General features: G+C 44.1%; 1 protein-coding gene across 1 annotated transcript in view; it reads right to left on the minus strand.

Annotated features, from left to right (window-relative positions):
• LOC120062878 (solute carrier family 23 member 2-like) overlaps positions 1-27,651 on the minus strand; it is a 69,747-nt gene that overhangs the window by 11,130 nt on the left and 30,966 nt on the right. The window contains exons 2-7 of the mRNA XM_039012946.1: positions 12,454-12,662; positions 9,961-10,059; positions 8,133-8,249; positions 7,376-7,533; positions 3,418-3,506; positions 765-835 (exon numbers count right to left, since the gene is read on the minus strand). Coding sequence (XP_038868874.1) covers positions 765-835; positions 3,418-3,506; positions 7,376-7,533; positions 8,133-8,249; positions 9,961-10,059; positions 12,454-12,555 — 636 coding nt within the window. The 5' untranslated portion in view covers positions 12,556-12,662. The remainder of the gene's footprint in view (positions 1-764; positions 836-3,417; positions 3,507-7,375; positions 7,534-8,132; positions 8,250-9,960; positions 10,060-12,453; positions 12,663-27,651) is intronic.

Raw genomic sequence — 27,651 nt, forward strand, 5'->3', positions numbered from 1 at the left:
TAAATTCATAAAAAATCCTACAATGTGATTTTCTGGATTTTTTCTCTCATTTTGTCTGTCATAGTTGAAGTGTACCTATGATGAAAATTACAGGCCTCTCTCATCTCTTTAAGTGGGAGAACTTGCACAATTGGTGGCTGACTAAATACTTTTTTGCCCCACTGTATATACGCAGTTATCATTACCATTTAGGGAAGTGATCATAGAGAGTAAGTTATCTTTATTTTTCCTTTATAAGAGCAATCGCAACACCTGGAACAAGTCTGGAAAATGAATGACTGTTTAATGAAATTACTACTCCCCCTCAAGCCTATCAATGTCCATGTCTCTAATTCTATTCATTGTGACATCATTGAGTTATCCCCTCACACACACACACGTCAAAACAGGGTTACAAAACCCACTTACACAAGCCTTATAAAAAGGTTAATGGGAGTTAACCGCCTCTGTCATACTCTCTGCGCGCGCGCACACACACACACACACACACACACACACACACACACACACACACACACACACACAACGGCTGAGTCACAGCAACAGGCCTCAACAAGCATCATCAATTAGAACTCTTTGTACTCTACGTTTTAGTCTGTGACTAGGTGCCGCTGATGGGCTAACATGGGCTTGAATAACACTGACACAGAACACCGGAGTAGACCTCTCTCTGTACACTAATGCAAGGTAAGGTTTGGGTACTTTTAAAATATATCCCATGTCACCCCCTCCATCTCTCATTTCAGTGCTCCTCCCCCTCTCACCTCTCGTATTCGGGGATGCCAGATGTGTTCAGTGTTGAACAGCTCGGTTTCGTTGAACATGGGCGGAACCACTGAGGGACAGAAATAATGGAGAAAGAGAGGAAAAAAAGAAAATAGAGAAACGGAAAGAAGAGCGAAGGATGATTAAACACATTTATCGTTCTGAGTGTGTAAAGCTGTCAAGGCAAAGGGTGGCTACTTTGAAGAATCTCAAATAAAATATATTTTGATTTATTTAACACTTTATTGGTTACTACCCGATTCCATATATGTGTTATTTCATAGTTTTGATGTCTACACTATTATTCTACACAATGTAGAAAATAGTACAAATAAATAAAAAACCTTGAATGAGTAGGTGTCCAAACTTTTGACTGGTACTGTATACTAAATAATATATTTGTCAAATTCGTTTGGATTAAAAATGGACCATTACCATGCACCTGTCTCGATGACATCTCTGCACTTAAATAGCGAATGGAGGACGCTTTTCCTGTGGTCCATTTTCATGCCAGCCAGGTAGGCTATACTTCTGTTGTAAAGATAATTAATGTGCTTAATATTTGCTTAATATTAGGAAAGTTGAGGAATATGGGATCCTCCTCTTTTTAATAGAGGCCATCACTCTGTTTTCTCACACAATTGCAAAGCCTATAGAAATGTTGCACAACATGAGCTTATGGGGTCTCGAAGTGTTTGATTAGAGGTTTGATTACATTTGCAAACAGCTGGAGGCAGGGCTTTCTCCTTTAGAACTCCATTTTTATGGAATGGTCTGCCTACCCATGTGAGAGACGCAGACTCGGTCTCAACCTTTAAGTCTTTATTGAAGACTCATCTCTTCAGTAGGTCCTATGATTGAGTGTAGTCTGGCCCAGGAGTGTGAAGGTGAACGGAAAGGAACTGGAGCAACGAACCGCCCTTGCTGTCTCTGCCTGGCCGGTTCCCCTCTCTCCACTGGGATTCTCTGCCTCTAACCCTATTACAGGGGCTGAGTCACTGGCTTACTGGTGCTCTTCCATGCCGTCCCTAGGAGGGGTGCGTCACTTGAGTGGGTTGAGTCACTGACGTGATCTTTCTGTCCGTGTTGGCGCCACCCATTGGGTTGTGCCGTGGTGGAGATCTTTGTGGGCTATACTTAGCCTTGTCTCAGGATGGTAAGTTGGTGGTTGAAGATATCCCTCTAGTGGTGTGGGGGCTGTGCTTTGGCAAAGTGGGTGGGGTTATATCCTGCCTGTTTGGCCCTGTCCGGGGGTATCGTCGGATGGGGCCACAGTGTCTCCCGACCCCTCCTGTCTCAGCCTCCAGTAATTATGCTGCAGTAGTTTGTGTGTCAGGGGGCTAGGGTCAGTCTGTTATATCTGGAGTATTTCTCCTGTCTTATCCGGTGTCCTGTGTGAATTTAAGTACGCTCTCTCTAATTCTCTCTCTTGGAGGACCTGAGCCCTAGGACCATGCCTCAGGACTACCTGGCCTGATGACTCCTTGCTGTCCCCAGTCCACCTGGCCGTGCTGCTGCTCCAGTTTCAAATGTTCTGCCTGCGGCTATGGAACCCTGACCTGTTCACTGAACGTGCTACCTGTCCCAGACCTGCTGTTTTCAACTCTCTAGAGACAGCAGGAGTGGTAGAGATATTCTCAATGATTGGCTATGAAAAGCCAACTGACATTTACTCCTGAGGTGCTGACCTGTTGCACCCTCGACAACCAATGTGATTATTATTATTTGACCCTGCTGGTCATCTATGAACATTTGAACATCTTGACCATGTTCTGTTATAATCTCCACCCGGCACAGCCAGAAGAGGACTAGCCACCCCTTATAGCCTGGTTCCTCTCTAGGTTTCTTCCTAGGTTCTGGCCTTTCTAGGGAGTTTCCTTGCCACCGTGCTTCTACACCTGCATTGCTTGCTGTTTGGGGTTTTAGGCTGGGTTTCTGTACAGCACTTTGAGATATCAGCTGATGTAAAAAGGGCTTTATAAATAAATTTGATGATTTGCATTGATGTTGATGTCAAGAGTGATTAGAGGGACAATGGAGTGCTGAGTACCAGGCAGTTAGCACGTTTGGTGGGCTACTAATGACCATCAATAGCACCAGAGCTTGGAGAAGCCTAATTACCAGGACTAAATGGTCACGTGGAATTTGACTGCCTTCAAGACCGCCGGTGTGGCGGTAATATGGTCACCACAACCCTAGTCACACCAGATACTGACTGTTTTTTTTGGTTAAGTTATCTTTGACAAACAGATGCATATTTGTCTTCCCAGTCATGTGAAATCCATTGATAAGGGACTAAGCATTTATTCCAATTGACTGATTTTCTTATATGAACTGTAACACAAAATCTTTGATATTGTTGCATGTGGCATTTATATTTTTTTGTTCAGTATATTTTTAACAAAATCTAAACCACCGACAAGTGAAATACAAGGTTTTTCCAAAACACTGACATTAACACACCTTTGCACCAAACCTGGAAGCCTAATCTGATGACAACCTGAGAAACTCATCTGATGCCAGCTGAGGTTCCAGTCAGCTCTACTGATGCCAGCTCACGTGAGCAGGAGAGTGAGGGTGAGACCAGGTTATAGTGAAGGTACTTGTGGGGTGTGTGTACTCACCTGTGTATGCATTTGTGTGTGTGTTTACCTGTAGCGTTGCACTTCCACTTGTCTAGTGACAGGATTGCTCTGGCAGGAGCCAGGAAGGCAAATGCACTCGCCTGGAACAGAGGAAGCCTGGAACAACAACACCGCACAATTACTCTATTAGTAAGAATACACATGCACCCATTCCTCCAATACACTCTACCTCACTGCTCAGTAGGGAACTTTTCACTCTACTTGCATTGTACATATTGTTACTTGACATAGCATATTCTGTATATCTCTTCAATATATCGCGTTCACACATGTAAAATCGCTGATCTATCACTAAGTCGATCCAGTCAGTTGATGGAAACATTGTTAGTGTCAGTCAGTGGTAAACAGTGTAAAGTCAGTCATCATAGCATGATGGTTATGTGATGATTATGCCAGTGTTATGTGGCCTTTATAGCTGTGGGTTCCAGTGGCGCAAGCAACCGTTCTCCTGTTTGTCCACTAGATGTCACTAGTGAACACTAAGCAGCAGGGTCTACCCTGGTTAGGCAACAGTAACAGCATGGACACTGACAGAGCTGCGCTGTTTGAACGGAGCAGGTGCTGGCTGATAATTGGCATTGATTTGAATGCTGGTCAGTGTGCAGTGACACACCATCATTAACTCTGATGACCAACCAGATTAAATCGATCAATATACTGCAGCGGACCCAGGTCTCTGGCGTAAAAGGCAAACACCCTACTATGGGGTTAACCCACTTGGTGTGAATTATAATGTGGCTCCTATAGCAAGGATCACTACACTGCCCCATTCAAACGGGAAACCACGTCCCCGTGTGTCGACTACTCAGCCCCCTCACACACCTGGGTCATGTGTTCCGCTGGCCTCACAGGTGTTATCGCACTTCTGACACTAGTGTAGCGAACGGTGGGGCAGGGAAGCGAACCCAGGTCGCTGGCGTGAAAGGCAAAACACCCTACGCACCTTTAAAAGGCCGCTTTGTATTTGAATGTTTGCTCTAAAATGAAATATCACTAACATTATTGATATAATAATAGATTAGAACGAAACGTGGGCCATTTGAGTGTCAGCGTCACTGACGTGTGTGTGTGTGTGTATGGGGGGGGGGGGGGTGAGAGACCGTGACAAATGCACAGACACCAATTTACCCAGCAGCACTCATCTACCTCAGAGGGTCACATGTTGCCCGCAGGTGGGACCAGCTGTGCACACAATGACACGTAAACACACACACAAAATCACCTTTCCTAGAGTGTTTGTGATCTGACCTCACCTCACTTAGCACCATGACTCAAGCACAGCCACTAGCAGTCCTCTCCTCTCTCCATTCATCTTCCTCTATACATCCCTTCCCTCTCTCTCTCCCTCAGCCCCACCCTCCCCTTATGCTTCAGTACACATCAGCTCTCTACCTCAGTCCTCCTGTCCTCTACCTCATCCATCTCTCCCTCATTTCCAGCCCTCTACCACAGTGCTCATTTCTTCCCTCCCTCCACTCCCACCTTATCCATGTTGCCAGGGTGACACAGATAGCTGTGATTTGTGACACAAAGATGACGGTCATTAGTGAAAAGATGGACATCATATTGATTTTGGATGAGTTGGCAAGCAGCCGGTGTGTGAGTGTGTTGTCAGCGAGACATTATGGAGCAGAGAACAGATATCTCACTAACAATTTCTCAAATTCTTCTTTGAGTTCACAGTTCTAAGGTTTACTACAGGGCACACAGAAAAACAACATCAACTGTGACTGGTGCATGATCTTACCATCTGTGTGAGTGCTATGTATAGGCTAGTCCTCTGTGTGTGAGAGAGTACTGTGCATGCTTCTCTGTGTGACCAGTCCTAATTGCAGGACTAAAGACAGGAGAATTGGCCACAGCTAAAATTACATCGACCCATTTTTCACAGTAGTCCTATGTGGCAGAATGCCTGGTTTCTCCCTGAGCGGAGTGTGTGTTGTGTGTGTGCCAGGCAAACACAGGTCCGCCATACCGCTGGTCTGTGTGTGTACGCGTGTGGGTGAGTGAGTGTGGGTGTGTGTCTGCAGTTCTTTTCAAGGCTGTACCTGACTGTTACACAAATCACTAATGGCTAAAAAGTAAAAATACTGCTTCGTTCTCTCCTTTCAGAAAGAAATCACTCAAGGCCATGAGACTAGGAGAGTACTTTCTGTGTGTGTCCAGTGTGTGTGTGTGCAGTGGTTTCCCGTCAATGCTGCTGTATCTGGGCCATGAGACAGACAGGCAGACTGCACAAACACAATTACAAACAACAGACAGACTACCATGACGTGGCATGGCATCTAGCATCACATTCACGTTTGGTAGCAATAATAACCATGGCAACAAATATGAAACCTGGCTGTGGCATTTCTAAAGGATATCATATTTCTAGAGAGGGATAGAGGGGGAGATTGTAGAATAATAGTGAAGACATCAAAACTATGAAATAACACATATGGAATCATGTATTAACCAAAGAATGTGAAAGGTCAGAACAATAGTAGAGAGAATGATTTATTTCAGCTTTTATTTCTTTCATCACATTCCCAGTGGGTCAGAAGTTTACACACATTAGTATTTGGTAGCATTGCCTTTAAATTGTTTAACTTGGGACAAACGTTTCTGGTAGCCTTCCACAAGCTTCCCACAATAAGTTGGGTGAATTTTGGCCCATTCCTCCTGACAGAGCTGGTGTAACCGAGTCAGGTTTGTAGGCCTCCTTGCTCGCACAAGCTATTTCAGCTCTGCTCACAAATTTTCTATAGGATTGAGGTCAGGGCTTTGTGATGGCCACTCCAATACCTTGACTTTGTTGTCCTTAAGCCATTTTGCCACAACTTTGGAAGTATGCTTGGGGTCATTGTCCATTTGGAAGACTCATTTGCGACCAAGCTTTAACTTCCTGACTGATGTCTTGAGATGTTGCTTCAATATATCCACATAATTTTCCTTCCTCATGACGCCATCTATTTTGTGAAGTGCACCAGTCCCTCCTGCAGCAAAGCACCCCCACAACATGATGCTGCCACCCCTGTGCTTCACGATTGGGATGGTGTTCAGCTTGCAAGCCTCCCCCTTATTCCTCTAAACATAACAATGGTAATTTCTCCAAAAATTACGATCTTTGTCCCCATGTGCAGTTGCAAACTGTAGTCTGGCTTTTTTATGCCGGTTTTGGAGCAATGGCTTCCTCCTTGCTGAGCAGCCTTTCGGGTTATGTCGATATAGAACTCGTTTTACTGTGGATATAGATACTTTTGTACCTGTTTCCTCCAGCATCTTTACAAGGTCCTTTGCTGTTTGTTCTGGGATTGATTTGCACTTTTTGCACCTAAGTACGTTCATCTCCAGGAGACAGAACGCGTCTCTTTCCTGACCGGTATGACGCTGCGTGGCCCCATGGTGTTTATACTTGCGTACTATTGTTTGTACAGATGAATGTGGTACCTTCAGGCATTTGGAAATTGCTCCCAAAGATGAACCAGACTTGTGGAGGTCTTGTGGAGGTCTACCATTTTTTCCCCCTGAGGTCTTGGCTGATTTCCCCATGATGTCAAGCAAAGAGGCACTGAGTTTGAAGGTAGGCCTTGAAATACATCCACAGGTACACCTCCAATTGACTTAAATTATGTCAATTAGCCTATCAGAAGCTTCTAAAGCCATGACATAATTTTCTGGAATTTTCCAAGCTGTTTAAAGGCACAGTCAATTTTGTGTGTGTATGTAAACTTCTGACCCACTGGAATTGTGATACAGTGAATTATACGTGAAATAATCTGTCTAAACAATTGTTGGAAAAATTACTTGTGTCATGCATAAAGTAGATGTCCTAACCGACTTGCCAAAACTATAGTTTGTGAACAAGAAATTTGTGGAGTGGTTGAAAAACAAGTTTTAATGACTCCAACCTAAGTGTATGTAAACTTCCGACTTCAACTATATGTATGTATGCATGCAGGTATGCATGTGTGTGTGTGTACCTGCAGCCCAGTGTAGTCTGTAGCAGGGTGGTAATTCCCACACAGAAGAAGATCGTTCCTATGAGCTGACTGGTAGCCCACTGGTCAAACCCTACACACATGGCTTCAGCTAGCAGGAACGGCACTGCGATGGTACCACTGAAACACGTCAAGTAGTGCTGGAGAGAGAGGTGAGAGAGGGTTAGAATGAGATCTGTGTGTCACTGTGTGTGATGGCCTTTTACAGTGTATATGTGTTTATGTTAACAGACAGGACTGTTGTGTAAATATTGACTGAGTTAATATTGATTGAGGTCATTGAGGTCTCTGTGTGTCTGTGTGACAGTGAAGCAGAGCATCAACTTCCATAACAGTATGTTTCATAAGCATGAGTATAAAGGGGAGGGGCTTAATCTACCCACTCCTGATGTAACTATGTTACATGATACGGGTTATAGAACAGGAAAGAGGAAGTGACTTGAATAAGTGGTGAGATGGCATTTTTTTAGGCCTGGGCTTAGCTGCATTTTTATAGTCTGAATTTAAGTGGCTTCCTCTCCTTGTTCATCATCAGCACTGATAAAGGACAGGTGAAAGCAATAGGGAGAGGAACTTTATTAGGAATTAGCTTTCACATCAGTGAAGGAGAGGAGACAAGGAGGAAGCCATATTATTTAGATTACATTTATACATATTTCAGACAGTCAAACACACAACACATGCTTATCTGGTACTTGCAAAACAACAGAGATACCAGAGCTGTGGGTGTGTGTCTCACCTGTAAGCCCAGGAATATACACAGGTACCAGGGAGGTGTGTCTTCGATGGTGTAGATCATGTCCATTCTCCTGGCGTCCATACTGTCTGCACTGTCCAACGTCTCCGACATGGAACTCTACACAAACATACACGCAAAGGTGAGAAGACAGTTTTTTAGACTATAGCTGTAGGCTACTGTACACCCTCACACACCACAGGGTATACAATCTCTGGACCAAAGGGTTTTAAGACTTAAGTTTTATTTTTAGACTAAGTGTATTTAAGCCTACAGATAGATTACTATGTGCCTAGTTAAATAAAAGGTGAAATAAAAAAATTTGAGTGTGTGTTTGCCTTAGGGAGGTCAAAACCTGAAACTAACCATACCCCAAAATAGTGCACTATATAGGGCCTCCAACCTTCTCTAGCATGAGAGCTACTTTTTAAAAATGGAACATGTTTTTTTCTAGCTTTCAAATAGGCATTCTTCTCTTCTCCTGTCCCCTGCAACTATTCCCAGGATACTTGGTGTACATAAGAAAGTTCTGTCAATACACCTGATGAAATAATGGTTAATAAACAACTCTAAAGAGATTTTATAGTTGAGATTTTCCCCCCAAATTCTGTTTTATAGTTTCCCAAATTATGTTCTCAGTTTTATTTTTCACTCTTAAAATTACAATTGTCTATAGAGAAACAACTGAGTCCATGTCAATGCTTAAATCACACCAGATTTTTTTTTTTTTTGGTCTGGTTGAAAACGAACAAATTTAGATTTTTTAATGTAATTCCCCTTTAATACAGGTAGGCCGTCATTGTAAATAAGAATTTGTTCTTAAACGGACTTGCCTAGTTTAATAAAAAGGTAAAATAATGTATTTTTTAAAGAAAAAAATGAATAATTATATATATATATTTTTTTTTAAAGACCATCGCTCATCTGGCCCTTTAATTGAGCGTCTAGCGATAGATCTGTACTGCTGCTGCTCATTTCATGGCAAAGTTTGCAAATAACAAATACAGATGATATTCTTCTGCCAGGTAAGCCTATTTTGCAGTTAACATTTAATTGAGAAGGTTTTGGGGAAAATATTTCTGTCAACCCACAAGACGGTAATCACATCAAATGTCTACACACGGAGTGATAAACAAACGAGCGCACGCCACACAGACAGACCGGGACAATGTTCCTGGAAGTTAATTGGCAGATATTGTGTTAGGATTGGGTTTTTAAGCCAATAGTTGCTAACCAGGGGTGGGATAATGAACATTTTACATTGAATAGATAGTAGCTGGTGTCTGACACTTGTGAGATTTGTTTATGACCGTTTGCGGTGGAACACGTGAAAATTGCATGTACTTTCAGAATTGTTTGACGAGCTACTCATAGGTGGGCTGCGAGCTACTGGTAGCTCACGATCGACCTGTTGGGAGACCTCCCTGGAGACAAACTACAGAACAGTCATACTGTAGTCTGATGATTTGACAGCAACATAACAGACAGAGGGGCAGGAGATGGGAGAAGAATATTCAGCAAGGAAGAGGGAAAGGCTGAACAATTCAACAAGAGAGTGTAGTCAAAGAAATACGGGAGAGATTCAGAAAGGGAGAGAGAGAAAAAAGGGAGAGATTCAAGCAGACACCTGCGAGAAATTCCTCTTGCCTCTGACTATCTTACTCTCCCTTTCTCACACAAGGGGAAAAGTGCAGAGTCACAGTGACAGAGAGAAGAGAGGATGATCAAAAGAGCAGGGATAAACAAAGGATGTAGGGGAGGGACAGGGTGAGTGAGAGGGTATGAGAGAAGGGAGAGTTAGGAGTTTAAACTATGCGTGTGTGTCTCGTACCTTCTCTCTTTCCTGGTTCTCTTTAGTGTAGATGGCCATCAGCTCAGTGTCTTCAGTGTCCTGCTCTCCAGCGGCCTGTTCCACTCCGTTCACCACCACCTACAGTACAGTACATGGATGTCAATACTTCATCCACCTACAGACAGATGCATGTCAATACTTTAACCACCTACTGTACACTACAGTACATACACAGGCAGACACACAGATACATGTCAATCATTGATCTGGGCTAACTAACTGTGAAACATTGAGTACCAAGGACCCATATTTCATTATCCCTCTATTATTGTAACAGCATTTCTTTCAGAAATGTAACTGTATAAAGCCAATGTTGGGGAAGAGAAATTACAAACTTCCATAGTGTTATGCTGGTGCGCTGTGCCTTTGCAGTGATGCAGTGTTTTGACAACAGTGACGCTTTTTTTGCACCGCAAAAACCTCACCCTAGTAAGTATTTTACAAACATTTCACACTGCATTATACAAAGTAGCACAACTTATATACACTCACGTACGCACAACAGAGAGAACATTTCAAGGAAAGCAAGGACATTGATGCTGATTGGGTAAAGTTAACAGAACTATCAGACATAACACACAAAAGACAGCCTGGGTGTTGCTTTGGGAGCCTTTGCACTTTGTCTGGAAAATTATCTCTGGGAATACTGGGCCATAAGTACATCAGTTTCTTCATTAGTTGAAGACCCGAGCCGACGAGGTGAAAAAAAAAAGAAGGTCTATGTGCCCTTGAGCAGGGTACTTAACCCTCCAGGAGCACGGTACTACTATGGCTGAAATGTGTAAAAAAACATTTCACTGCACCTATCCTGTGTATGTGACTTTATTATTATATATTTTTTTACATTGGTCTATTTATCACACTGCTGCACACACACACGCTGTAGGGATGGATCCAAGGTCATGACATCACTGTGCGTGTGTGTTGTGTCCTGTTTGTTCTCCATCTGTGGCTTGGTTAGCAAATCACAGATGAAGTTTAAAGTATAGAAGGGCAGTCTCTCACACACACACACAGTGGCATTTGTCTAAATTTGATTTGAGGATGCGTCTTTGCATACTTTCATCCATCTTTGCATCTAGTCTGCCAGGCATGAAAAACAACAAATGACTCTTGTTCAGACTCAAATGTCATTGGCATTCAAGTGTGTGTGTGTGTGTGTGAGTACCTTTCCTGGGGACACATTCCATCCTACTGCCTATCTTTCACTAGCTGGGAAATATTACTGCTGACAGAGCAGTCATCAGATGAGAGAACTTAGAATGAACTGAAGGTCTGTCATTTGTATTAATGGACATTAGTTCCTGAAAAAAATATTTGATTGGCATACACTGGAAAGGTGCAGTGAAATGTGTTGTTCCATCTACAGATTTTTCACCTTGTAGGCTCGGGTATTCGAACAAGTGACCTTTCACTTACTGGCCCAACGCTCTTACCGCTAGGCTACCTGCTGCCCCAGACATCACATCCCTAGACGTCACAAAACTAGTACCCTTGGGAGAGAGCTATGGCGATAGAGAGCTATGGAGAGGACAACGAGGGGGAGATTAAAGAATGAATGCAAGAGGCAAAGAAAGAAAGACAAAGAAAGGAGGAAGAGAAAGACATAAGGGAGGGAGACTGGCTGTACAGGTAATTGAGGAAGGCCATTGTGTCCCTTTATCCACCTCTGTCCTATTCAGCCATTCAGTAACAGGAGCATGTGAATGGGATACTTATAACAAACAGGATATATAGTCGTAAATCTCTGAGTGACTTAAAACCCAGAGAGGCTTTGTGTTTGGGCTCCTCAGTACAGTATAATGTCTGTGTGTGTGTGTGGCTAGGGAAACCGTTATTGTTGATTTGTGGTGTGACCTACATGAGGGGACTGTGCACCAACCAAGAGGAAATGGCCAGAACAAAACTGGCACGACATGGAGACTAACAGTGCATGCGTGGATGTTCGTAAGTGGGTGTGTGACCCTGACAAGTGTTAAGTGATCCTAATGACAGGTCTTTGTGTATGGTGGACAAACCATGTCTTTACCATCACTCCTCTGTCAGTGTGTCAGCTTGATGACCCTTAAAGGGCCAATATGTGGTTGAAACAATAACAGTGCTCACCCCCCCTCTGCTTTGGTAAGAAGCTGAGGGATGGGCCTGGACAAATGTAACCACTTTCAAATTCATAGACAGTCCTGGCATCCATGGCTCTGACTATCCATGATAACAAAATTATAGTTTTAAGCATGCTTTAAGGCCATGTCTACAAACATTTATTTTGGGTTCTGATGGGGTATGACAGTTGAACTAAGCTCATGGAGGCATTTCTAAGTTATATTCTTGAAAAATCAAATGGGTAAATATCATTCATTTATAAGTCAAAAAAATGTATGTAGTAACTGCAGATTGCCGCTTTAACTGACTAAATCCCCAGTGTAAGCAGACACACACAGATGCACGCATACAGACAGAACACACACAGCGTACCGGAATGGGGTAGAAGTCTGCACTGTGTTTGTTCTCCTCCTCATACTTTCCCCCTTCTCCTCCCTCCATCGACATAGAGGTGGTATTCTTCCCCACGCCCATTCCTCTATCTTCCTCCTCTTCCCTCGCTCTTCCCGTCTCTCGCTCCGGTAGAAACACTGCAGATTGATCCTTCAGCTCCCTTACATGGTCCAGGACTGTGTCATCCACTGAGAGAGAGAGATAAAAGATGGATTATTTACTACACAACTTTCCTGAGTCTGCCCTTGATGTCATCTAGACTACAGTATTACAGTAGGTACGGTACCAGGTAGACTATGCTAGAAAATTGTCCTTTTGCCCACTGGGCCAAAAGCTCCACGGGGGTGTGTGGATGGAGAGCAGGGTTGGGCTTAAACCTGAGTTTACAGAGTTTGGCTTAAAGCGGAGTTTACAGATAGACAGCTGTCTGGTCCTGGTTCCAGAGCCCCAGACCTGAGGCATCAGTATCTGCACAGTCACCATCTCTTCACCCCAGACTGGATCATGAGCAGAGATCAGATGTGTTCCAGGACTGTGGAGAGACCCGATACTGGGATGGGCCTGGGAGACCCCGAAGGAGTTCCAAATGGCACCCTGTTCCATATACACTGCACTACTTTTGACCAGAGCTCTATGGGCCCTGCACAAACGTAGTGCACTATAAAGAGAATAAGGTGTAATTTGGGACGCAGCCCCAGATGTATACACTCATACAGTATGCTGTCAGGTATCGATGAGAAACAGGGCAGAGGATGGGGGATGATGGAAGAGAAAGAGAGAGGGGGAGGGGCAGGGTGGAAAGGAGAACAGAGTCGACAGGTACAATAGGAGAGCAGAGAGAGGGAAGGATGGAGGAGGAGATTGAGGAGGGAAAGAGGGAAGAGGGTGAGAAAGGGATAAAAGCGTAAGGAAGAGGTGTGAGAGGGAGGTCAGTTTGTTGGTCTCAGGCAGTGTTGTGTTATTTCTGGTGTCATCTCAACTCCATTTTATGTAAGACAATGCCTTGGGTTCAGTCTAGCCCTGTGACTAGTCCCGGTCTCACCCCTACTCTATACTTTAACACAAGAACTTTGGCTGTGTCTATCCCTGCATGTTATCTTTCTAAACTTGTACAAGGCCTTCTGTCAGACTTAACCTTCCTCTCAACACCCTCTCCCCAGCTTTAAAAATGACAGATTAAGCCTATTCTCCAGAGAACATTTTAGTCTAGGAGTAAGCAAAGTCCAACTCCAGTCTCCTTTTCAGTTTATCACCAAAAGGCACATCTCAATAGGTGGCCCAGGAGTCCTCTGACATCACACAAAAATGGGGAAGGGGAGGTGGATAGGACTTTCCTCTTTTGTTCTCAATTGTTCCTCAACCAAGGGGGAAGGCCGATGACAGAGGGCACCATCAGACACCAACTCTTTGAATGGCCTACTCCATGAAGTTTGTACTTGTCAAAAAAAGAAATATATATATTTTGCTCAAAAAAAAAAAAAATGTATACCCTTAAGTGTGTGTACATTACTGTATTTATCCTGGGGATATTGTTATTCAACAGGAAAAGTTTTTTTTTTTTTTTTTTGTTTTTTTTTGCTGGAGTGAGTCTTCAATCTAGTTCTGAGAAACCAGCCCTGAGCTTCTCCCACCTTTATTATACCCCAACCCTTCTCCCATCCTCCCCTCTTCTTCCCCCCTCCCTACTTTCTTCATGTGGAGTGTTGGATAATGTGTGAAGTACCTAGTTGACATCACCCCCATCCCTTCTCCCCTTTTCTAACCCCCCCCCCCTCTGTCCCCCCTCCCCTCCTGTTTTCTAACCCCCCCTCATCCCTGGTCAGTGTTAAATGTTGGTAAGTGAAGTACCTAGTTGACACATCCCATCGCTCCTGTCGAGCTGGGCAGCGGGGTGCATCTGTGTGGAAGGGGTGAAAAAAAGGGAGAGGGGCAGGTGGGAGAAGCGAGATAGAAAGAGATGGAGAGAGAGGAGAGAGCTGAGGGGGGGCGGGCAGGTGAGGGGTAAGGGGGCAAGATAGTTGTTAATGTGACAGCCAACATTCATTAACCGCTCATCAGTCAGGTAATTCATGAGATTGATTGGTTTCAATCCTCTGTCCCTCCCTCTCCAGCTATAGACCTATCACACAGGCACACATTTTTGTGACATGGAAATAATATGCCCTAACAGGCTGTCCTACAGTGGCAGTCTGTCCCATAGTAAACTACAGTGGTGTATGTAGTTGTCCCATAGTTTCTCACAAATACCACTGTGGCCTAACACAGCTCTGTTTCCCCCGTGTGCGTGCGTGCGCGAGCCATGGAGGTGGAGGAGAGTCTGTGTTGACAACATTCCATCCACCTGCTCCTCTGTGTGGTAGCACATCACTCCCCAACTCCAACCCTGGATGCTGAAGGGTACACGTTTCAATGTGTGTGTTGGTGGGGGGTGTGGGGGTTGTGTGAGGGAGAGTTAATTCAGTGTTCATTCATGTCAGAGAGGAAGAGGCGAAGCGAGAGCATTTGCTCTGCCCAAAATCTGTCCGCGTAAGATCAGCCCTTTTGTGTGTGGAGGTCTATGGAGAGTGTAGAATTACATGAGGCTTATTTGATAAACAGAAGTTTTGTAATGTTTAGGCTGTTACAAAAGTACTGATGAGTGGATGCACGTGGCATTCCGGCAACTACTTAGTTGTGCCTGTTGTTCATACGCGTATCTGCCCTCTCATTGACTAGAATGTCTCACCTGATCCACCTGCCTTCAATCATTGAGGACATGAATTTCAATTGTTAGAGCGGTCACTCGGCTATCTTGTCGATATAATAGATCATCTTTGTTCATGTCGTCTTATAGGGGACAAAAGCACATTGTGTGAATAGTTATTTTAATGTCAGCAATAGTCACAAAAGAATGTGGTGTGCGAGTGTGTTTACGGTCAGTTATAAGACTCCTCGGTCATTGCAGTTCTAGAGAAACAGAAGTGAAATGTACAAGAATAGGAAATCAAAACTTTACAGCACCTAGAATAACCTCAACCTTCACCCAGAGGGATAGTCCTATGACTACAGTTAATAGGAAGGAAAAAGATGACAGTCCTTAAACAACCAAAAGACAACTTCTTTATAAACAAAAGTACATACCCTGAGGATTAGAATGTGTAGAGAGAGAGGGATAGACAGAAATAGAAAGACAGAGGGAGAGAGAGAGAGAAACAGACAGGAAGGAGTAAGAAACTCAAAACAGGAAGTACCCGTGCTAAGGTCTATTCAAAGCTTGGTCTGACCAATCGGAATCAATCTTGAAGCATGGTTTAGATCACGCGGACTGGGATATGTTCCGGGTAGCCTCTGAGAATAACATTGACGTATATACAGACACTGTGACAGAGTTAATCAGGAAGTGTATAGGGGATGTTTTTCCCACTGTGACTACTAAAACCTACCCAAACCAGAAACCGTGGATAGATGGCAGCATTCGCACAAATCTGAAAGCGCAAACAACCACATTTAACAATAGCAAGGTGACTGGGAATATGGTCGAATACAGTGTAGTTAGTCCCTCCGTAAGGCAATCAAACAGGCAAAACGTCAGTACAGAGACAAAGGAGTAACAATTCAACAGCTCAGACACTAGTTGTATGTGGCAGGGTCTACAGACAATCACAGATTACAACGGGAAAACCAGAAACGTTGCGGACACCGACGTCTTGTTCCCAGACAAGCTAAAACGCCTGTTTGAGGATAACAGTGTCACCGACACGACCCTCTCCCAAGGACTGTGGGCTCTCCTTCTCCGTGGCCGACGTGACTAAGACATTTAAGCGTGTTAACCCTCGCAAGGCTGCTGGCCCAGACGGCATCCCTAGCTGCATCCTCAGAGCATGTGCAGACCAGCTGGCTGAAGTGTTTACAGACACATTCAATCTCTCCCTATCCCAGTCTGCTGTCCCCACTTGCTTCAAGATGGCCACTATTGTTCCTGTACCCAAGAAAGCAAAGGTAACTGAACTAAATGACTATCACTCCGTAGCACTCACTTCTGTCATCATGAAGTGCTTTGAAAGGCTAGTTAAGGATAAATCACCTCTACCTTACCTGACACCTTAGACCCACTTCAATCTGCATATGGCCCCAATAGATCCACAGACAAATCACCATCACACTGCACTATTCCATCTGGACAAGAGGAATACCTATGTAAGAATGGTGTTCATTGACTATAGCTCAGCCTTCAACATCCCTGGTTCTGAACCCCGACCTGTGCAACTGGGTACTAGACATCCTGATGGGCTGCCCCCAGGTGGTGAAGGTAGGAAACAACACCTCCACTTTTCTGATCCTCAACACCGGGGCCCCACAAGGGTGCGTGCTCAGCCCCTTCCTGTACTCCCTGGTCACCCATGACTGCACATCAACGGGGCCGCAGTGGAGAAGGTGATAAGCCTCGGTGAAAACACCACTGAATCTGAAAAGGTCCATCAACACAGACAGTGTGGTGAAGAAGGGGCAACAGCGCCTCTTCAACCTCAGGAGGCTGAAGAAATTCGGCTTGGCTGCCAAGACACTCACAAACTTTTACAAATGCACAATTGAGAGTATCCTGTCGGACTGTATCACCGCCTGGTATGGCAACTGCACCTGCAAACACAGGGCTCTCCAGAGGGTGGTGCACACTGCCTGCCCTCCAGTACACTAACAGCAACCGATGTCACAGGAAGGCCAAAAAGATCATCAAGGACATCATCCACCCGAGCCACGGCCTGTTCACCCCGCTACCATCCAGAAGGTGAGGTCAGTGCAGGGGCATGAAAGCTGGGACATCTTAAAACCTCTTAAGGATCGGCCCCTTTTTCCCCAATTTGCGCCTAAAATGGCATACCCAAATCTAACTGCCTGTAGCTCAGGCCCTGCAGCAAGGATATGCATATTCTTGGTACCATTTGAAAGGAAGTTTTGAAGTATGTGGAAATGTGAAAGGAATGTAGGAGAATATAACACATTAGATCTGGTAAAAGATAATACAAAGAAAAAAACTTTTGGGGGTATTTTTTTTGTACCATCATCTTTGAAATGCAAGAGAAAGGCCATAATGTATTATCTAAATTGCAACTGGGCTGGAATTTTGGCCACTAGATGGCTGCAGTGTATGTGCAAAGCTTTAGATTGATCCAATGAACCATTGCATTTCTGTTCAAAATGTTGTATCAAGACTGCCCAAATGTGCCTAATTTGTTTATTAATAACTTTGTTCAAAACTGTGCACTCTCCTCAAACAATAGCATGGTATTATTTCACTGTAATAGCTACTGTAAATTGGACAGTGCAGTTAGATTAACAAGAATTTAAGCTTTCTGCCAATATCAGATATGTGTATGTCCTGGGAAATGTTCTTGTTACTTACAACCTCATGCTAATCGCATTAGCCTACGTTAGCTCAACCGTCCCGCAGGGGACCCACCGATCCTGAAGAAGATTTAAGGCCATCAGACTGTTAAATAGCAATCAGTAGCCGGCTACCACCCGGTTACTCAACCCTGCACCTTATAGGCTGCTGCCCTATATACATAGATATAGAATCACTGGTCACTTTAATAATGTTTACATACTGCTTTACTCATCTCATATGTATATACTGTATTCTATTCTACTGTATTTTATAGTCAATGCCACTCTGACATTGCTCATCCTAATGTTTATATATTTCTTAATTCCATTCTTTTACTTTTAGATTTGTGTCTATTGTTGTGAATTGTTAGATACTACTGCACTGTTGGAGCCAGGAACACAAGCATTTCGCTACACCCGCAATAACATCTGCTAAATACAGTTGAAGTCAGAAGTTTACATACACTTCGGTTGGAGTCATTAAAACTCATTTTTCAAACCACTCCAAAAATGTCTTGATAACAAACTATAGTTTTGGCAAGTCGGGTAGGACATCTACTTTGTGCATGACACAAGTAATTTTTCCAACAATTGTTTACAGACAGATTATTTCACATATAATTCCCTGTATCACAATTCCAGTGGGTCAGAAGCTTACATATACTAAGTTGACTGTGCCTTTAATTAAACAGCTTGGAAAATTCCAGAAAATTATGTCAAGGCTTTAGAAGCTTCTGATAGGATAATTGACATAATTTAAGTCAATTGGAGATGTACCTGTGGATGTAATTCACGGCCTACCTTCAAACTCCGTGCCTCTTTGCTTGACATCATGGGAAAATCAAAAGAAATCAGCCAAGACCTCAGAAAAAAAATTGTAGACCTCCACAAGTCTGGTTCATCATTGGGAGCAATTTCCAAATGCCTGAAGGTACCACGTTCATCTGTACAAACAATAGTATGCAAGTATAAACACCATGGGACCACGCAGCCATCATACTGCTCAGGAAGGAGATGCGTTCGGTCTCCTAGAGATGAACGTACGTTGGTGCGAAAAGTGCAAATCAATCCCAAAACAACAGCAAAGGACCGTGTGAAGATGCTATAGGAAACAGGTACAAAAGTATCTATATCCACAGTAAAACAAGTCCTATATCGACATAACCTGAAAGGCCGCTCAGCAAGGAAGAAGCCACTGCTCCAAAACCTCCATAAAAAAAAGCCAGACTACGGTTTGCAACTGCACATGGGGACAAAGATCGTACTTAATAGAACTGTTTGGCCATAATGACCATCGTTATGTTTGGAGGAAAAAGGGGGAGGCTTGCAAGCCGAAGAACACCAGCCGAAGAACACCATCCCAATCGTGAAGCACGGGGTTGGCAGCATCATGTTGTGGGGGTGCTTCGCTGCAGGAGGGACTGGTGCACTTCACAAAATAGATGGCATCATGAGGGACGAAAATTATTTGGATATATTGATGCAACATCTCAAGACATCAGTCAGGAAGTTAAAGCTTGGTCGCAAATGTGTCTTCCAAATGGACAATGACCCCAAGCATACTTCCAAAGTTGTGGCAAAATGGCTTAAGGACAACAAAGTCAAGGTATTGGAGTGGCCATCAAAGCCCTGACCTCAATCCTATAGAAAATTTATGGCAGAACTGAAAAAGCGTGTGCAAGCTAGGAGGCCTACAAACCCGACTCAGTTACACTATCTCTGTCAGGTGGAATGGGCCAAAATTCACCCAACTTATTGTGGGAAGCTTGTGGAAGGCTACCCAAAACATTTGACCCAAGTTAAACAATTTAAAGGCAATGTTACCAAATACTATGAGTGCATGTAAACTTCTGACCCACTGGGAATGTGATGAAAAAAATAAAAGCTTAAATAAATCACTACTTTTATTCTTACATTTCACATTCTTAAAATAAAGTGGTGATCTTAACTGACCTAAGACAGGGAATTTTTATTAGGATTAAAAGTCAGGAATTGTGAAAAACAATACTTTAAATGTATTTGGCTAAGGTGTATGTAAACTTCCGACTTCAACTGTATGTGACCAGTAATGATTTTGAAGAGACATTTGTATCGCTAACTGTAACCCTACCCAGAATACCCTGGGTTGACAGTGCTGGCTCCATCACCATGGTAACCTGAACTGTGTTACATCAGTGTAAGATTCCACTGGAGGAGGAAAACAATCCCTGCCAACCAGATGGCAGATGTGTCTATTAGAGCTGGGCGATATGGACAAAAATTCCTATCGTGATACATATCCTGAATTGATGCAATAACGATAAATAGAACAATACGTTTATAACATTACGTTGTTTTAAATGATCTTTTAAAACTACTAGTTTGATGGTTGTAGTCATCAATTGTCACACTTTTTTTTTTTAAGTATCACTCATATTAGCAAACTTATTTCATTTCAAACTTTACATTTCTTTAGTATAGGCTACTTATTGTAATGAACTATATCAGCAAAATGCCTGCGATAAGGGATTGATATAGTCGGTGTCGATAATTTTCGGTTTATCGCCCCCAGCTCTAGTGTGTGTGTGTGTGTGTGTGTGTGTCCCAGTCCACCAGATGTTTGTCTAAAGTTAAGCATGGCCAAGTCTTCGCAAGAAAGATACATCTGTACACACCTCCTGGTATCAATACTTTATTATTGAAGTTAGGCAGCTGACAATATACTGATACACTGTTGTATCATGGCAAATTCAGAGATAGATCACATTTGGTATCTAATAGCTTCAAATACTAATCAAGGGTTTAGTGATTAGTTGAATCAGGTGAGCAAAAACATTCAAGGACTGGCTGGAGGTTTATAAAGAATGGATTGGAAAAGACTGTTATACAGTGGCAAGAAAAAGTATGTGAACCTTTTGGAATTACCTGGATTTCTGCATAAATTGGTCATAAAATTTGATCTGTTCTTCATCTAAGTCACAACAACAACAGACAAACACAGTGTGATTAAACTAATACACAAGTTACTGTATTTTTGTCTATATTGAATGCATATTTACCAATTTATGCATAAATTGAGTTCATTCCAAATGGTTCACATACTTTTTCTTGCCACTGTATGCTTATATGGAAAGAGAGACGGAGGGATTTCTATTCATCAGCTGAAAGGTCTCAAAGATGTCTATGGGATTTAATCTGTCATGACCTCATAATCTGGTGATAATCTGGTGTCATTATAATCTACACAGTGAAAAAGACTGGGAAGCAGCCATGCACTCCTGAGTCCCTCAAAATATATTTGATTATTATTAACTTTGGCATGAGTACTCAGGGAATGGAGAGGACTCAAAAATATCATCCAGCGTCTCCACTTACAGGTTGAAATCTCCTCCCACACAGGCATGCAGGCACGCACACACGGCATCCTCAATTCCTCAAAACAGACACAAATGGGTCCTGGCTGTGTTTTTGTCTAGGCCAGAACTACATAATGCCGACTCCCTTATGCTTTCTGTCTACACACTAGCAGATAACGGAAGCGTGAAGTCTTAACCCCTACACCAGGGGTTCAAACTTTTTCACTCAGGGCCCCCCATCCAGCATTGGGGAACATCTCATGCACCCCCTGCATGCGCCACGTCTATTTCTATGGGCACAAGCATTGTTTATTTTATTTAACAAGCATTGTTCATGACAAACTAGGCACACCCCTCGTTGGTGGAGAGAATTTAGCAATTTTAAAGCTTATTTCCTGCACATTTTCTTGCAATTCCATACATTTTGCAACGTCTAATGTGTATTAATGTGATATGAGAAAAATAATATATTTTGGCCTAAAAAAAACGTTAGCTGACATGGGCTAGTTGATCTGGACATTTGACAAGTTATAAATAGTTCTCTAAGGTATGCAATGACTAAGATGACAAGAGGAACTGATGACACACTACCAAATATCGAAATTGCGCCTTGTACATTCTACTATTACAACATTCAAGAGTAAATTTAAAGCCGGACTGAGTTCAAACTTTTGGCACTCCCCCTTGCCGACCCCTCCCGCCACAGTTTGGGAACCACTGCCCCATACACTTACTTAGCTTATGGAACTCCACATTGTCTGTTGCAGACAGGGCATGTTAAGTCACCTATGAAAGGCAGAGCCTTTTATTTATAAGGGTCAAAGGATCAATAGGGCATTGGTTGGAGAGGTCAGAGGCCACGGAACCATGCTGGGGTGTGTATGTATGTGTTGTATATTGGATGGGGGCTGTCCTTTCTCTTTCTGTCAGCCTCAAAGCTTCAAAACCCACAACCCCCTACACCCACAGCGCCACCCCCGCTGAGCTCCCAGTGAAAACAGAATTGCTGTGGCAGGCTTCACCAGCAACAAGAGTCAGACAATAGAAGACACTGCCACCTGGTCCAGAAAAGCGTCGGCACTCTTCTCCGGAATAATTTTTAACACTCATTCGTTTTAGCAACAGAAACACACAGTTTGAATTAAACAAGAGTCAAGACTACAACACTTCTTGTATCTACTGCTGGTGCAGCCACTCAATGCTCTTATCCTTTGAGATACAGAACAGAGGCAAGATGGCCAACTCTCCTTTCTGGAAAATTCTAACAAATCTACATGCAAGCAGTTGTAGAGAATAGCAGCGTGACAGAGAGTGGCATTGTGACACCTCCATCCTTACAGGGGATAAGAGCTATTGGCTGTAAATCCCTCTGGTCCTTTCCATTACTGTAGCTGGTGTTGCTGTTTCATTAGTTGACTCTGTCGGGGGGGCAGTATCTAACCACAATAGACCCCGACTGTCACCGAGTCTGGGAATTAAAGAATGCCAACACCCCAGGAAAGGCCTATTACACTATGTTAATGCTCCACTGCTATACAGCCCATCACAAAGAGCTTAAATACTAATAAAATATGACTTGGTTTAAACCATCTATACAGTACATCTGCAACAAAAGGCGTTAAATACTAAAGAAAGACAGCGGGCAGAAAGGGTGTGTGTGGTCTACTGTGACAGAGCAGCTATCCATGGAATCCAAGCCCATATAGTACAGTACACACTAGGGCTGGGCTATAAATCAATAATTAGAGGTAATTACTTCCCTTAATAACGATATAAAAACATTTAGATACATTTTTAATAATGTCGATATAGAATAATTAGGTACAGCAGTCCAGTTCACCTCTGACGCAGCAGGAACGTGCGGAGAAGTGACAATATGCGCGTGGAGAGGTATACGCCCACTAAAAACCACTTTGCACCTCGAGCGATGGAGTAGCCACTATTAACTATGAAAAATTAGTGATGTAGGCGAAAAGTGGCAATGATAGCCATGGAGAAGGAGCAGCTTCCAACGAAGAAATTATTGATAAAAAGGGTTCAACTGTTTCAGTTATTTGGAAGTGGTTTGGCTTTTTGAAGTCCAACAAAGAGCAATGTTCGGTGCAAATTGTGCTGTAGACAGGTGGCTACCAAGTCTGGTAATACGACAAACCTTTTTCACCATCTGAAGACAAATCCCTCTTTGGAACATGCAGAAAGTTTGAGTTTGCTCCACGGTATTGATAAATGCCTCTCAAGCACCAGCCAATCTAGGGATGTTAGCCCAAAGCAGTCAACACTGACAGCGTATATGCCCTATGAGCAAACATCGAAAAGACACCACAATGCTATTATGCATTGCATTGCTAAGGACATGCTACCAATTAACACAGTCGAAAAGGAAGGTTTCAAGAGGCCTATCAATTTAATTGACCCCAGATACGTGCTCCCTGGCCGCAAACACTTTGCTCACGCCGCACTGCCTAAACTCTACGCCGAGTATAGGGAAACATTTGAGGAACAGCTCAAAAGACATATTTTGCGCCTCCCGGGTGGCGCAGTGGTCTAGGGCACTGCATCGCAGCGCTAGCTGCGCCACCAGAGTCTCTGGGTTCGCGCCCAGGCTCTGTCGCAGCCGGCCGCGACCGGGAGGTCCGTGGGGCGACGCACAATTGGCATAGCGTCATCCGGGTTTGGCCGGTAGGGATATCCTTGTCTCATCGCGCTCCAGCGACTCCTGTGGCGGGCCGGGCGCAGTGCACGCTAACCAAGGGGGCCAGGTACACGGTGTTTCCTCCGACACATTGGTGCGGCTGGCTTCCGGGTTGGAGGCGCGCTGTGTTAAGAAGCAGTGCGGCTTGGTTGGGTGGTGCTTCGGAGGACGCATGGCTTTCGACCTTCGTCTCTCCCGAGCCCGTACGGGAGTTGTAGCGATGAGACAAGATAGTAATTACTAGCGATTGGATACCACGAAAATTGGGGAGAAAATGGGATAAAAAAATAAATAAAAAAAAGACATATTTTGCTACTACTACCGATCTGCGGTCTAGTCGCATGTCAGAGCCTTATATTAGCCTCACTATATTGACAAAGACTGGAATCTTCTAAATAAATGCCTTCAAACATCATACTTTCCCGACAACCACACGGGTGAAACTATAGCAGAGGGGCTCATTGACGCTCACCTCCTTTTTATTTATTTGACCTTTATTTAACTAAGAACAAATTCTTATTTACAATGACGGCCCAGGAAGTGGGTTAACTGCCTTGTTCAGGGGCAGAACGACAGCTTTTTACCTCGTCAGTTCGTGGATTCGATCTAGCAACCTTTCGGTTACTGGTCCGACGCTCTAACCACTAGGCTACCTGCCGCTCCTGGGGACTCAGTCAAGACAGACAGGTCTGCATTACAACGGATAGTGGTGCGAACGTGGTGAAGGCTGCTCAAATCAACCCGACTGCAATGTTTTGGACATCGTCTGCACTTGGCCTTTGGTAAGTAACCTTGTCAATTGTGTATATTGAAGTGATTGTGTAAATGTGTATTTTTTTTCATCAACTGATTTAAATTAAATATTACATTTGTACATAACTAAAGGGATTATTGCGATTTTAACATTTTATTAAAATCTCCTGATTCCTCTCAGAGAGAGTGGGTAGAGACAAACGGGTGGATCGAGCAATTGAGTGTGTTAGAAACTGGTAGGTGCCTTGTCCTATTCGCGGAAAAAGAAGAGACCGGGCTGTTGCTCAAAAAGAACACAACCTACCCCAGCACAAGTTGGTGACAGAGTCGCCTACCAGGTGGGGATCATGCCAAAAGACGGTGCAAAGAGTACTGGAGCAGGAGAAAGCCATTTCACAGGTCTTGTCCAGTGACAAGAAGATCCGGCACTTAGCTCCCACCTACACAGATGTTCTTGAGTCCCACCTACACAGATGCTCTGTCTGGTGAGTCTTATGTCAGTGTGTCTTACCTGAAGCCAGTACTACACCTGTTCAATACAGAGGTCATGAAACCTGATGGTGAAACAGAGCTCACCCAAAACATCAAAACGATAGTCATGGACTGAGAAATGTGATGACCTAGCCACAGATGACCTCCTGGACATAGCCTCGTTGGTCGACCCTCGGTTTAAAACACATTACTTCAAAGAGGAGAAGGTGGGCCACATAAAAGCAAGAGCTGTCTCAGAGACGGTCAATGAGGGACATGAAAACCCAACACAGGGAGACGTTGCTGCTGCTTCACCACAACTGACAGCTAAAAAGAGAAAGTCACTGCTCAGTTTTTTCATAAAGCCATGCTCAACCACCCCAGGTCTTACTGAAATACAGCTGGTAGAATAGGAACTCAGCTGCTACCTTCAGTCTCCTAATGCTGACAGTGAAACCAATCCACTGGACTGGTGGAAGATCCACCCCCACCCCCCCAAAAAAAACTTTCCCCAAAGTCAGTCACCTGGCAAAGCGCTACCTGTGCATTCCTGTGACCAGCTCCACCTCAGAGCATGTTTTTAGCACAGGTTGCTGTAGTATTATCTAAAATAAGGATGCACGGCAACGAGGTTCTAGCTCCAGCATGTTTACTAACCTAACCCTCGCATGTCATACATAGGTACAGATACCCACAAGGGACATCCTACTACATCTTCCCCTCTCACATGAACAAGAACTCAACGTGCATAACCACTGACGCATAACTGAAATGCAATTCGGAAACCAGTATTATTCTCTAACATGCTACTTCACATCCTGAAACAGTATGAAAGCATTAAAATCACACAGTATGAACATTAACTTACGTACAGTCTCTTTTTGCTGGGTATGGTCCCCAACAGTATGTTTTCTCTTCACGTAACATAGTCTTTCAGCCACTCTGGTGGCTTCACATCCCTTTTTGGGCGCGTTTGTAGCTCTGTGAGCATTCCCTCTCCTTCACCCTCTGTGTGCATTTTCTGTGGTCTCAGTCTGTGTGGCTGGTAGATCTGGAAGAGCTCTGAGGTGTGTTCTGTTCCTTCGTATCTCTTCTGAGCCTGTGTCCACCACATAGGAGCGTGGGGCATCCGCTTTCCTCAGCACTATTGCTGGTGTCTTTGAGTTTGTAATCCACACACGTTGACCTTCGGTCAGCTCTGGCCTCTCCGTAGCACGGTGTTTCCGATTAAAGTCTCCAGTTTGTCCCTCTCAGCGAAGGCCTTCCTGTTAGGCCATCGGGGTTTAAGCTGAGCCGGCAGGACAGGCCATGGGGAAGGCAGCCTCCTGCCCATCAGGAGCTCGGCAGGCGACGGCCCATGATGCAGTGGTGTAACTCTGTAAGCTAACAAAGCCCTGTATTGGTCCTTGTTCTTTTTCAGCAGTCTCTTGACTGTTTTCACAGCTCTCTCTGCCTCCCCAATACTCTGTCCATGGTAGGGGCTACTGGTCACATGTGTGAAGTCATATTCTGCGGCAAAAGCAGAAAAGGAGCTTGCAGAGAACTGGGGAGCGTTATCTGTAACCAGGACCTCAGCGACCTCTTGCCTGGAAAATAATTTGACTTTCATCCATTGATAACACCAGCTGATGTGGTTATCGGTGTCTTTGCTATTTCAATGCATCTTGAATAGTAATCTACCACTAGCAGATAAGTGTCATTTTTCCAATGGAACATATCTGCCCCTACCTTTTGCCATGGCCGTTTTGGCAGCTCTGTTGCTATCATTGGCTCTGGATGACAAGATTGACATTTTGTACAGACCTCACACTGGGCCACCAGCTTGGCAATCTGAGTACTCAGACCAAGCCACCACACCGACTGTTGAGCCCTCAGTCTGCATTTGGTTATCCCCATGTGTCCCTCATGCACTCGGTCTAGCATTTCTGGTTGTAGAGTCTCTGGGATAACTATCCGTTGTCCTTTCATGAAAAGGTCTCCATTACAGTGGAAGTCACTTTGGTGCACCCAATAGGGCTTCACCAGCTGAGGCCTGCCTGGGCCATTCCTTTTTGCACTCTGTCGGCAGATGGGGTCTCGTTATTGCTCCTCTGCAATCGGCTGCAGTTCGGTCTGAGATGCAGGTAGGCTGTCCCTTATTGCATTAATGGACACCTGTACCTCACCCTCTAGACATTGCTCCTCCTCTGATAATGGATGTTTAATTGGGGCCCTGGAGTGCATCTGCTGTGATCAGTGCCTTCTCTGGCACATACACCATCTTGTAGGTGAACCTCAGTAATCTGAGGCAGAAGCGCAGAACTCTGGGAGGCAAGTCGTCTAGTTATTTTGTCCCTAACAGAGCCAACAGTGGTTTGTGGTCAGTCTGTGCTGTAAACTGCAGGCCAATAAGGTATTGGCTGAGCCTTTCACATGCCCAAGTGATAGCCAACGCCTCCTTCTCCACTTGAGCATACCGTTGCTCTGTGTCGGATAAGCTTTGCGAGATGTATGCCATTGGATGCCACTCCATGTTGTCCTGCATCTGTGTGAGGACCGCCCCTAGCCCAAAGGATGATGCAT

The sequence above is a fragment of the Salvelinus namaycush genome, chromosome 18, assembly GCF_016432855.1.
Source record: "Salvelinus namaycush isolate Seneca chromosome 18, SaNama_1.0, whole genome shotgun sequence".
Lineage (NCBI taxonomy): Eukaryota > Metazoa > Chordata > Actinopteri > Salmoniformes > Salmonidae > Salvelinus > Salvelinus namaycush.